The 12813-nt window shown below is 32.6% G+C and overlaps 3 protein-coding genes across 3 annotated transcripts; 2 read left to right on the top strand and 1 right to left on the bottom strand.

The window, feature by feature from the left end:
* The first annotated feature begins 458 nt into the window (after positions 1-458).
* On the top strand, positions 459-4677 carry LOC111712796 (6-phosphogluconolactonase-like). Its single transcript, XM_023487524.1, has 6 exons — positions 459-1071; positions 2142-2305; positions 3005-3086; positions 3475-3743; positions 4069-4128; positions 4666-4677. The coding sequence occupies exons 1-6, from the start codon at positions 1044-1046 to the stop codon at positions 4675-4677; spliced, it is 615 nt and encodes a 204-aa protein (XP_023343292.1). The 5' UTR covers positions 459-1043.
* LOC111712804 (uncharacterized protein llmg_2431-like) lies at positions 4052-8011 on the top strand. The gene is made up of 7 exons (XM_023487530.1): positions 4052-4128; positions 4989-5050; positions 5455-5544; positions 6246-6333; positions 6886-7007; positions 7136-7276; positions 7459-8011. Exons 3-7 carry the CDS (start codon positions 5474-5476, stop codon positions 7547-7549), a joined length of 513 nt encoding a protein of 170 aa, XP_023343298.1. The 5' UTR covers positions 4052-4128; positions 4989-5050; positions 5455-5473; the 3' UTR covers positions 7550-8011.
* Positions 7934-12810, bottom strand: LOC111712791 (collagen alpha-1(I) chain; the record flags this gene model as incomplete). The annotated part of the gene is made up of 6 exons (XM_023487517.1): positions 7934-8687; positions 8791-8827; positions 9062-9210; positions 10306-11384; positions 11478-12040; positions 12779-12810. Coding segments are annotated over 6 exons (1893 nt in total), but the record flags the coding sequence as incomplete, so codon positions are not given.
* Positions 12811-12813: the final 3 nt, after the last annotated feature.

The following is a 12813-nucleotide window of genomic DNA, read 5'->3' as shown; positions in this document are numbered from 1 at the left end:
GTTTTCTATGTATAAATTTGGCTTGTCTGGGTGTCTGTTTGTTTGTTTGTATCCAATAAACGTCAAAACGGCTGAACCCATCGGGCCCAAATTTATATTATGCGTTCAATTTGTACAAGATGAAAACATGATTAAAAAAAGTTTAAATTTTTCCACATGCTTCAATGTTGATGAACTTTTTATAGTTTTACCGGGACAAAGTCCAGTTTCCGGGGCATTTAGTTGAACTCTGTCAAAGATAACAATCTAATTATTAAAATTATCATTTTGGGGAATCCCTTCCTGTTTACATTTTTATGTATTTATACACAAAGATATAGGAATTATTTTTGTAAAAAGTTTTTTATTATTTTTATTTTTAAAAAACTTATTCTTATCTCAAGGGAGAAACTTCTAACTCTAATGAATTAAAATCATATTTTTTCACAAAAGTAAATTAGTAAATCTCAAAACTTCTAACCAAAACAATCACTTAATCTCCTTAAAAGTTGAGATGAACTTTGCTTAAATGTGCTGCGTTCATTTCAAAGTTCTCGGCTAAAGTTTTGTGAATTTCTATGTTATGATGGATTTGATCATAAATGATGAATGATCAACCATTTTTTATATTTACCATTTAGAAACACAATCTAAGGGTTTTAATTTTCTCCTGAAGTTAACCTTTGTTCAGCTCTGATCTTGCACCGAGATTTCTTTTAAGTGAAAACAAGTCCAAAGTCCTATTTGTGGGTGGAGTTTATGATTACCATAATATACGATTTTGTTGTTTACTAAACAAAACCAGGTATTTTTTCCACAATTCGTTGATGCTTATTCTATTTAAAGGTTTTGTATCAATGATTGCAAAAATATACTTGTAATGAAAGAGCTAGAGCAGATTTGAAATCATTAGAAACAGTTCCAGCTGTGCACTAGACCCCGAAATTAATCTTTGGTCGAAAATCTTCAAATCTGTTAAATACAGTTTTTTAAATATCAGGCCATGTATATTATATAAATACTGGGCCTCTATCAAAGGATAAATCAGTTCTAACCCTAGCATCATGCCACCCTCTGCTCTCACCAATAAAGGTATTTTTATATCAAAATTTTAACATTTTAGTCTCATTTTAAACAAAACATCCTTAACTTCCCTGATATATGTTGAGCAGTCTGGTTGAAAAGGAGGTTTAGTTAAAGGGTAGTTTATCCTATTTATGGGAAATTAGCCTCCCTAAAACTCAAAATAAAATTTCCTGCCATTCGTTTCTTGACACTTTTTAAGATTTGCAATTGTGTTTTCTATTTTAAAAATGTGATTTAAAAACTTAATTTAAATTAATTTTAATTTGATAATACATTTTATGACAAGAAAGAAAAAGCAAAAAGAAAAATGGCTTTCTAAAATAACTGTTTTCATTGCACTCCATTAATAAGTTCTCACAACAGAAAGATGTTTTCCATATTTGTATTAATGTAATAGAAACGGAATTGAGTCTTTGTCACAAACTCTGATTTTCTAATTCCTATATCTTCACAGTCCAATGTTGTAGACCTTTGACATTTCAAACTATGACTTCTGTTAGATCAAATAATATAAGTTTGAAATATCAAAGGTTCACGACAGAGGGTTCAAAAGATATAGGGATTAAAAAATCTGAATTTGTGGCAAGGACTCAATTCCTTTCTTAACAATTTATATTACACCCTGATTAACATTTCGTTTTCTATTGTGCCAAAAAAAATGAAGACATTACACTGTTAATGTTATTACACTGTTGATGGTATCTATAATATTGGAAGTTCTTTGATAAATAATACTCTTCGAAAAAGATTGTTTCGTAACCTAGATTTTTAGTTTACTATAAATGCCCATGAGTAAGGGAGGGGTTCAAAAATCGTTTACTATAAGACGGTCCAAAGCGATGATTGGCAACTCTCAGTTTACGCTGAAAAATGACCTATTGATAAAAAAAATGAACCTTCCCACAAAATTTAACTTAATAATCCATTTATCTTTGCAACCTTATATCGTAGACCTTAGTTATTTCAAACTATGAATTCTGTTTGGTAAAGAAATTCAAATATCAAATATCAAAGATGTACACCATCAGGTTGCAAAGATAAAAGGATTTGAAAATTTGGTAATTTTCGAATTTCAGATATCCCCGTTAGCTCCGGGCTGCCTAAGACCCTGTTCCTTCTGGGAGGGTACACGGATAAGTCTGTGCTGGCCCACAACCCTGGTGGGGAGGAGGGGGAGGGGTTCTACTCTGTTATATTTGATCCAGAACTAGGAAAACTTAAACAGCTCAAGTCCTCGAAGGTACCTTTTCTAAATCCTTGGATTCAAATTTTTACAGAGAAAGGAATTGAATCTTTGACACAAACTCTGATTTTCTAATTCTTATATCTCTGCAACCCATTGTCGTAGAACTTAGATATTTCAAACTATGAATCCTGTTGCATCAAATTTTTTTAGTTTGAAATATCAAAAGTCTACAACATCAAGTTCCATAGATGTAGGGATTAGAAAATTTGAGTTTGTGACAAAGACTCAATTCCTTTAAATAACAAATCAAATAATTAGCTTCTTGAATTTGTAGAACGTATCTACATTGTATATACTTTTTTTTCAACGAAATTTAATTTTTTCCATTTGAAAACGTTTCAGATTTACATACAATTTTTCAATTTATTTAAATATTTTTGATACCTTTCAGGTTTACATATTTCATGTATCCTAAAGAGTTTCCTTAAAATTACCCTTTGGATGCTGATTTCACCTAAAAATTTCTCAATCTATATTATTACAGAATTTCCAAGAATAAAGGAGTTGAGTCTTTGTAACAAATTTTCTAATTTAAATGTCTTTGCAACCCAATGTCGTAGACCTTAGCTATTTCAAACTATGAATTCAAACAATTTTTTTGAGATATCAAAGGTTTACCCCATCAGGTTCGGAGATATACGGATTAGAAATTTGATTTTGTGGCAAAGACTCAACTACTTTGTAATTATTTAGATTGAGCCAAATCCTGCGTTTATAATGAAGCATCCAGCCCTTGATCTTGTTTATATGACGACAGAGGTTATAAATGATTCAGGTGATAAATAATATTTATCTATTTTTCATAATTAACAATATTTACACACATTTGAGAACAAATATATTATTAACTCGGGAAGACGGTTAAAAAATAAACATGTATTAACAACTCCTGAAATCAATAATGTTTAAATTATAATTTTACGAAATACATGAACATTTAGATAAAAAAATAATATGTGCTTTAAGCTTTAAAACTGAATATTCACAACGTTAAGTTAAACATGAAAGTGGGTTTGGAAAACTTGCTTGAAAATTCTTATAAAGAATTTCATTCTACCTTTATAATTATATTCCAGAGGTTTCATTATTCGATTTAGAATTGCTTGGAATTCATTTTTATTTAGTAGAACAGTATGTTTTATATATTCTCTTGAATTATCCAGGTAGTGAAGTACTGACCGGAGCACTGAACCGTTCTTCCGGTCAGGTTACGGTCATAGACAGGAAGAAGGTCCACGGTCGGTCAACATGTCACCTGGAGTGGGATTCCGGCTACAAACATTTGATTGCAGTCAGCTACTGGGACAGCAAGCTAACTACCTTCGCGGTCAGCGAAGATGGATCTTTGGAAGATGCATTCCAGGTTTTCATTCTTTACATACAAATTAGGCATTTTTTCCTTCATTCTGATGGAATTGAGTTTATCAGTACAGTACAGTACAGTACAGTACAGTACAGTACAGTACAGCAGTACAGTACAGAACAGTACAGTACAGTACAGTACAGTACAGAACAGTACAGTACAGTACAGTACAGAATATCTTCAGGACAAGGTTCATGATTATTTTTAAAATAATTTTATACGATTTATTGATTTGATTAAACTTTTATTTATATTAATCACTTCTTAAATCATTGGAACAATGATAAAATGATGAGGAAATACTGGAATTAAATTCACTTTAGTTTGATTTTGTATGAAAACCTTGGATTTAACTTTTTACTTTTTTGTTCATTACATTTTAATCCCTTGTTAGGTTAATCTTGATCCATTCAGCGGCAAAATATTCCTTGTTCCAGATCTAGGAAGGGATCAGGTAATTAAAATTAGGGATTACAGGGTTTTTCACAAAATATTATAAATATTGGGAATCCCTTTATGTTTTGTATAACAAATTAGGAAACTAGGGTGTTTTAGGAAAAAGGGATCCCAGAATGTTTTATAAAACAAATTAGGGATCATAGAGTAAATCATTAAACAAATTGTTTATCACATGGTGTTCCAAAAACAAACAAAAAATGAAAAACAGTGTTTTCTGTAAAACAATAGTCATCAATGAGTTTTTATAAAAAGAAATATAGGATCGCTGTGTGATTTCTAAAAGTAAATCAAGATTAAATGTTGTTATTTACAATATTGTAATTAGTTGTACGTGTAATTAGTTGTACGCGTAATTAGTTGCATGTATAATTAGTTGTACGTGTAATTAGTTGCATGTGTAATTAGTTTACGTATAATTAGTTGTACGTGTAATTAGTTGTACGTGTAATTAGTTGAACGTGTAATTAGTTGTACGTGTAATTAGTTGTACGTGTAATTATTTGTACGTGTAATTAGTTGTATGTGTAATTAGTTGTACGTGTAATTAGTTGTATGTGTAATTAGTTGTACGTGTAATTAGTTGTACGTGTAATTAGTTGTAAGTGTAAATAGTTGTACGTGTAATTAGTTGTACGTGTAATTAGTTGTACGTGTAATTAGTTGTACGTGTAATTATTTGTACGTGTAATTAGTTGTACGTGTAATTAGTTGTATGTGTAATTAGATGTGCGTGTAATTAGCTGTATGTGTAATTAGTTGTATGTGTAATTAGTTGTACGTGTAATTAGTTGTATGTGTAATTAGTTGTAAGTGTTATTACATAGTATACATGTAATTAGTTCGTGTAATGTTTAGGTTCACTACTTCAACATAAAGGCAGGATGTATAAAACATTTAGGAGAAGATCAGATCACAAGGAAAATATTTATCTTTTCAAAAAAATGTTCCGAACATTTTTGTTTTCAGAAATTTATAATGTTGCGAAATGTTCATGAGATTAAAATTCAAAAGAGAAGATTATGTTTCTGAAAAAGTTTTGTCTATTTTGTTTTACAAAGAACTAATTTTATATTTCCGGAGACCGAATTTAATGAACTTGAACCGTGTTGCTGAATTACCTACTGCCGGTTTAAATTTGAGGTTAAGGAAGAGTTTGAGTCGGTGATTCAAATTAGAACCGGCGATAGGCAGTTAAAATTCACTAAATTCGGTCCCGGGCTTTCTGAAAGTGTTCGTCAATTGACATACAAATGCATCTTTTTTCAAAACTATTTAAACTTTGTTTTTACAAAGCTTGTTATAAAGATAAAATATAAACTAGGGGTCGGGGACCCAGGCACATGGAGTTTAATATCAAGCATCAAGTTGTTTATATCTGTGGAGAATTAAACAATACTGTTACTGTACTAAAGTATGTATAAATTTTTCAACATTTTTCAAAAAATTTTAACATTTTCAACATTTTTCAACATTTTTTCAACATTTTTCAACATTTTTCAACATTTTTCAACATTTTTCAACATTTTTCTACATGGTCTTTTTATTCAAAATTCTTTAATTCAGTACGCTGCTTCAACTTTTTTTCTGCTATGAATGACAATTTTGATTAGGAAAATATGACAGATGTGACCAAACTATCAGTGTCTAAAACCCAAAAGTTAAAAAGTTTTCTTAATTCTACGAAAAAACTAATTGAAATCTTCATTGAATGATACTAAAAAAAGGTTAAAAAGTATAGTTTAAGAGACTATACAGGCGTAATTTCAAATAATCCTTCAAAAGAGCAATGCCATATACACAAGAGTGCCCTTAAAAAATTTGTCAAGTATGAATTAGATATCAATGTTTATAATTTTGAAAATTAATTATTTATTATGGTTTCACTACGAAAGTAACTTACGCATTTCTGCTACAGGGAAACGTGTTGTAGTTATTAGAATTAAACACTTCTAACCCTAGAAATACAACAATAGCTTCCACATTTTTTATTTGATCAGATAAAGCTTTCAAGGAAATCGTTGCAAACCGGGCATTGTAATCTTTTTATTGGGGGTTAGTCAAATGAAAGTCCTTTTAACGACTATCACATTTTTTAAATGTAGTTTTTTCCAGGTACAATCCTACCAAGGTTGAAGATGTCCTGAAAGGAGATTTCTCTGGTCATGTTTCCGAAGGAAACTCTCTACTATCAGAAATACAAGTAAGTTTGTGTTTCCGATCAGAACTTAAGAACCCCGGGACAGAATATAATAAAATTTAGATTGGGGAACTGCAGAGGACCAAGGGAATGTTCCTAGCTTGGTTTCAACTTGAGTATATTCACTGAATATTTAGTTTCAGGCAAAGCAGCGTTCCCAAGATAGCATTAAAGAAAGTTCAACAAATATCATCTGCAATATTATTTGTCTAGATTATTCTTTTAATACTCAAATCATAACTGGTTTAGAATAAAATACTGAGATCTATATAATACTATTATTACCATAGATAGCAGTGTTTTTATTCAATTTTGAGTGTATGATTTCAAATGTTTATGAACAAGTGCAGTATGTATATTGCCAACGTCAAGTTGTATAACAATTAGAGTTTTAACAGACCATTTCAGTATTTTTCCTTCATAAAGTTTACATCAAATTTACGTAATGGGGAAAAAACAGAATTAGATGTTTCAAAATTAAATCAATTTAATTTTAAACTCTTGATTCCATCTTTAAAACTTAATTCTCTAAAAATGAAAATTTTTCTTATTTAGGTTATTAGTACTGTTCCCAAGGACCTGGGTTCTAAATCTACAATAGCTGAGATGCGTCTTCATCCTTCCGGGGGATTTCTTTTTGTTGCAAACCGTGGAGACAATTCTATCGCAGTTTTCAGGTGGAAATCTTTTATTCGATTCTTTATTAAATATGATTTAAAGCTCCTCGAATTTTCCCTTGTGTTAAAAACCTCGTTCAAAAATGTCTTTTAATTTTGCAGAAAAACTAAAAAACTGTTTGTTTTAGAGTGAGTCCTGAGAACGGAAGTTTGTCCTTGGTGACAATACATTCAAGTTTAGGAGCTTTCCCTCGACATTTTAATTTTGATGTAACTGGTCGGTTTCTACTGGTCGGAAACCATGCTTCAGATATGATAGTTGTGTTCAGGTAAGGATAAATCACGATCAGCTGACCAGCTGATCGTTTCATTCAGCAGGTACAGATTCATCATCAATCAAGCAGAGTAAACAGACCGATTTAATTAGTGTCTAGTAAAACATTTGCTTTTTCAAAATTGGAAAAAAAGATAGTCAAAAAAAAAAAATTTGCTAATTTTTCTTGTTGTGTAGGATTCATGATAATGGTTGCTTGGAGCTGTCTGATCTTCTTGAGGGAATTCCAAGCATTGTCTGGGTAACCCCGGTCTCTCTCCAAAATTAAAAACCATTGTATTATTTTTATTTGAAATCTGATCCCCAAGTCGTATGTTATTGTTATCTGGTATTTTTTAACATGTTTTATTTGTTGTACGTTTTACATAAACTCAACAAGAATAAACCTCTCACCAAGAATGATCAATTACAATATTAGTAATGAATGATCTCCCGCAAACACAAATAAACATGAAAATTGAATAATCAGAAAGCAAGAGTGAAGCAAATTTATTTAGTTTCAACTTATTTACTAGAAATTCAAAACGTTATTCTTTTCAATAACTTTTTTAAATGTTAGATTTTAATTTGACTTGACCCGAATCTGCAGTACCTATGCTAGTTATAGCTAGATATTCCTGCAGAAATAAAGTTTTACCAATAAAACAATCAATGTTTAACTAAAATGTATTTGAAAATTAACAAAACATGGTGTAACTACATAACAAGATATATAAACAAAATAAATCCATTAGTAAAACAGTTTAAATTGACTATAGATGTAAAATGACTAGATAGATCCTGAACCTTGAATTTATTTTAGAATAAATTGGAAAACCTCCCTTTTTCTTGATAATTTACCGGGACATTAAATTCAAGATGGCCGCCATTGAACACGCGGATATTTAAACTCATTAGGCGGAAGGGTGGATGAAATAACGTACTGAAGTTTAATTAAATAAAGTACATTTATTTGTCCTTTTAATTCCGTATTTTATAAAAAGTTTGATGATATTTATATTCATTGATGCAAAAACGAATTAGTCGTTGGTGCACTTTTCCGACATTTGTTTCATGGTCGGGAGAATTCATAATTAATAACACTTCTAAATAATCCAGGCCAGTGTAAGAAAACCGCAGTTAGTCCCTAGAATGATTACAAAGAGCAAAAAACGATTTAAAAATATTATCGTTAAAAACTTACTTCCTCGTTAAATCACAATATGTTTAGTCAGATTATTTAAACCTCTTGATAATTCTTTTTTAACAACCTAAATAACAGATGTTGAAAACTTTCAATATGTTGATAATAAAAAACGCTAAGAATCTATAAGTAACAAAAACTAAAAATGCCCAAAATTAATCTTTAAGATTATAGTGATTTGTTTCGTTTCTCAGACTTTTTCTGTGGTATTCTTTTCTCCCTGCTAAAATTGAAATCATTACTAATCAATCAACATTTTTGTATAAATTATGTAGATTTATTTAATAAATTCCTATATTTGGTTTTTAGGTTTGATTTAAATTTTCCTTGAATCGGGTTGGATATGGTTTCCCAACTTTCTTCCTGAAAAATATTAATATTACAAATAGGAAACAAAACTTTATTTGAATTTTTAAATAGTTTTTTTTATGCAACAATTGACTTCACTTTTAGTCGAAATTTTGTACAATATGATGAAATCAAATCAAAAGATTAATATTTCAAAATGTATCTTTATAGATGTTTGTCGGGTAAAATTAAATAAACATTTTTTGAATATTAACACTTTAGGAAATCCAAATTTGTAAAAAGTCCTACATATGAATGCTTGAGGGTGGAGCACCCTTCGGTCTGGGAATATGGAACGGAATTGATCCACGTTCTCGTTTCTGATGCGAAAATTCTGGCGCATTTTCAATGTTCAGAATTTGGGCTCGAATGTCGTCTTCCACTTGCTTCTTATTCACCTTTTTCAAAGGATTACTCTCAAGAATTTCCAAAAAAGTTTAATATCACTAGAAACTGTAAAAATATTACATATTAAGGTATGTTTACACTGAAGGTTTGCAAGAATGGGAGAGGGCCCAATCAAATAAAATGAGTACTGAGGCAAGTATTTTTAAAGATTTTTGAAATATCCCATTTTTATTGATGGACTCAGTGTCATAATATTCCGAAGATTAATTGATAAACCTCTGTTTTGCACATAACAGTTGTAAACAAATGATGGATTCAGTCATGAAATATTTCATAAAATGAACAAAACATTTTTTCAGCTTCAATAAAGTAATTCATCAAGTGAACAAAACGTTATTTCAACTTTAATTAAATAAATTCATTAAGTAAACAAAATGATTATTTCAACTTTACTTCATTTTCAAATTAATCGATATATAAACTTTCAATTCAAAGTTCATCATTTTTCAAGTAAACAAGCAGAGATTACTACTTTATTTATATATAAAGAAGATATCGATCTAATTTAAATATATGCTTAATACATGAACAAACCACGCTTTTAATGATAGACAAGTTAATAATATATATAATAATGATTTCATTATCAAGTAAATTGAAGTTGTAAATTTTCTGGCAGTTATTCATGCTAATCATAATCAAACGAAAATTTAAATACATGTTTTAACGTTGTTATAACGTTGTTATTTTAATATAAGAATGCATTGAAAGTGTGAGAGCTTGCAACCTTTGAATAACTGTGAAATTTGATATAATTTTCTTGCTGGAACTTTGACTAAATGTGAAGCAATTTCTAAGAATTTAGTTAAAACGCATATTCAATAAAAATAAATGAAAAAGCTATAACCTAATATTATTGATTGAATATAAAAAAAGGGATTGTACGCATTGTTGTTATTCTATGTTACATTATTTATGGAGTAGAAATGAGCATGTTACTTTTACAGAGAATTACAAATTTTCAGTTTTTAAGAGATAAAATAAAATATAGTGTGTTATACATCGTTATACATCGGACGTTCCCTTCTATTAATGAAGAGTTTCTTGAAATTACGTCTACAGTCCCTTTAAATCTTAAAATCTACCTGTTTGATAGGAGCAGTTTCAACCACAATATCTTCAAGTTTACTAAACTTCTTAGCTCCAAACTCGGCCAGATTTTGAGATTCAATCCCAGAATTTTGATCCCTATTCATCGGCCCGATCTCAGGCTCAAAACTTCCCCGCAGACTAGTATATTCATCTGGTGTTACTGGTTTAAACGAATGTTGACTTCCTGTCGAGGAAAATGCATCAGATATAATCGGAAGAACTTTTGACAACTCTGAATCATCAATGGATATCCCACGCTTTAGTAAACTGATTTGTTCCACAGGAGCGGTCAACCCTTGGGAGATTTCAACGACCTGGTTGCCAAAATCTTTCAAGGATAAGGTTTTCGGCGCTGAGATTTCTCGCTTGTTTCCGAAAAAGAAAGGTTGATGCTGTTGAGAATGATGCTGCTGTTGTGAGTGATGCTGTTGCTGTAAATGATGTTGTTGTTGTGAATGATGCTGTTGCTGATTGAGTTGGGGTGATCCATAGTTGTTTTGAATAGGTTGCACATAAACTGGAGGTGCAGGCTCATAAACTGGGAGTTCCGGAGCTCCATAGCTCGCAGGAGCTTCTATTGCCTCTCCTTTCGGTCCTGGAAGTCCTCTAGGTCCCGGTGCGCCAGTCTCTCCTTGGACCCCTTGAGGTCCTACAGGTCCCATAGGTCCAACAACTCCTGGAGCTCCGTCTAGTCCTGGAGGTCCAGCTGGTCCAGGAGGACCATTGCTGCCATCCTTACCTTGAGGTCCAGTTTGTCCTACTGGTCCTGTGGGTCCCGGTGGACCCTTGTCACCAAACCGTCCTCTAGGACCAGCCGCTCCAGGAGGACCTTGTGGTCCAGGTAGTCCTTGTTGTCCTGGCTGCCCGTTCTTCCCGTCCTTACCCGCAGGACCCTGTGGTCCAGGGTTCCCTGGAAGACCGTCCTTGCCGTCTTTTCCTGGATATCCTGGATTACCCGGAGATCCATCATTTCCAGGTGGTCCTCTTATACCTGGAGTTCCAGGTGTTCCAGGGGATCCGTTCCTGCCTGGTTGTCCATCGTTGCCGGGAAGTCCAGGTGGACCAGGAGGTCCTTAACATAATCATGTTCAAATCTTTTCAAATTTTGATACTTAACTCTCATTTTTATTTATTCCAAATAATTCAAACTAAACCTGAAACTAACCTTGACATTGTTGAGATTGACAAAATCGTTCCTCCGCCGCCTCCCCCCAGCATTCATCTCCGCCATTTAAGGCTGGACGTTGCTTGTACCGAGTTCGATCTTGTGTACACACCGGGAACCCAGAATCTGCACCATAGATCGGCAGTGGTGGTGGTGCACCATACTCAGGAATTGGTGCACCATATCCTCCTGCGCTAGGAACTGGTGGATTATACCCCCCTGAAGTTGGTGCAAGGGGTGAGGAGCTGAAGGGGGGTGGAATAGCAGGAGCTTGTTGATGACCTAATAGACTAATGAATTGGTTGGAAAGCTGAGGCTGATCATGAGCATGAGGAGCATGATCATGTCCATGAGGATGATGATGTCCGTGACCTCCAGGTCCATCCCTCCGGACCCTGGACCTACCCTGCCTGAGTTGACAGGTGGACCAAGGGGTCCAGTGTCCCCAGGTACAGTGGACCGGGCAAGGACCATCATTACACGGAAAGACCTGAAGTGCAGCTCCGTAGCAAGTTAGAGCATCAGGGTTTGGGAGGAGAAGCTTAAACCCATCTCCGCAGCTCCTATATAAGACATTTTAACATTCAGATAAAATTCTCACTGAAATTATACATTGAAAACATGAAAATCAGCGATAATTTTAGATGGTTCTGATATTATTATACAAATAAAATACATATATAAAAAAGTGAGTTAATTTCAACATGAATATAAGTGAGAACCTGTGTGCTGTGAATCTCAGGATTAAGTCCTGACTGATGGTGGAATATACAATATTAAGCTTTTTTCTTAAATTCTTAAAGGGACCGTTCACTTATTTGGGTAATTTCAGGGTAAACTAAACAGCCTATTCGCTCTTGATTGGTAATAGTCTTACTTTTCAAAGACAACTGTGGCCGGAGAAAATTTTTGATCCACAACATACTGAAAAAACATCAATTAGTGTCTATAGAGAGGGACCGTCCCTTTGCGCTCGAATTCTGAACGAAAAATCGGCTTTTTTCTCCGGCCACAGTTGTCTTTGAAAAGTAAGACTATTGCTAATCAACAGCGAATATGCTGTTTAGTTTACCTTGAAATTACCCAAATAAGTGAACGGTCCCTTTAAATCCACACAAAATTTCCGAGCTCTAGTCTGTAAACATTAAAACATTTTCCCTCCCATCTTCATGTTTTATGTGTTATACACTCTTAATTTCGAAATAAAAAAAATCGCTTATATTTAAATGAAATAGTTGGATTTTCTATTGAATATAAACATTTTTCTAATTTCGAAATTCAGAGTGTAGATAAAACCTAACCTGGTACACGGAGTCTCTACGTAGCAGTTCTCCTC

Source organism: Eurytemora carolleeae, unplaced genomic scaffold (assembly GCF_000591075.1).
Source record: "Eurytemora carolleeae unplaced genomic scaffold, Eaff_2.0 scaffold1328, whole genome shotgun sequence".
NCBI lineage: Eukaryota > Metazoa > Arthropoda > Copepoda > Calanoida > Temoridae > Eurytemora > Eurytemora carolleeae.
This window is presented reverse-complemented; position numbering and strand designations above follow the sequence as displayed.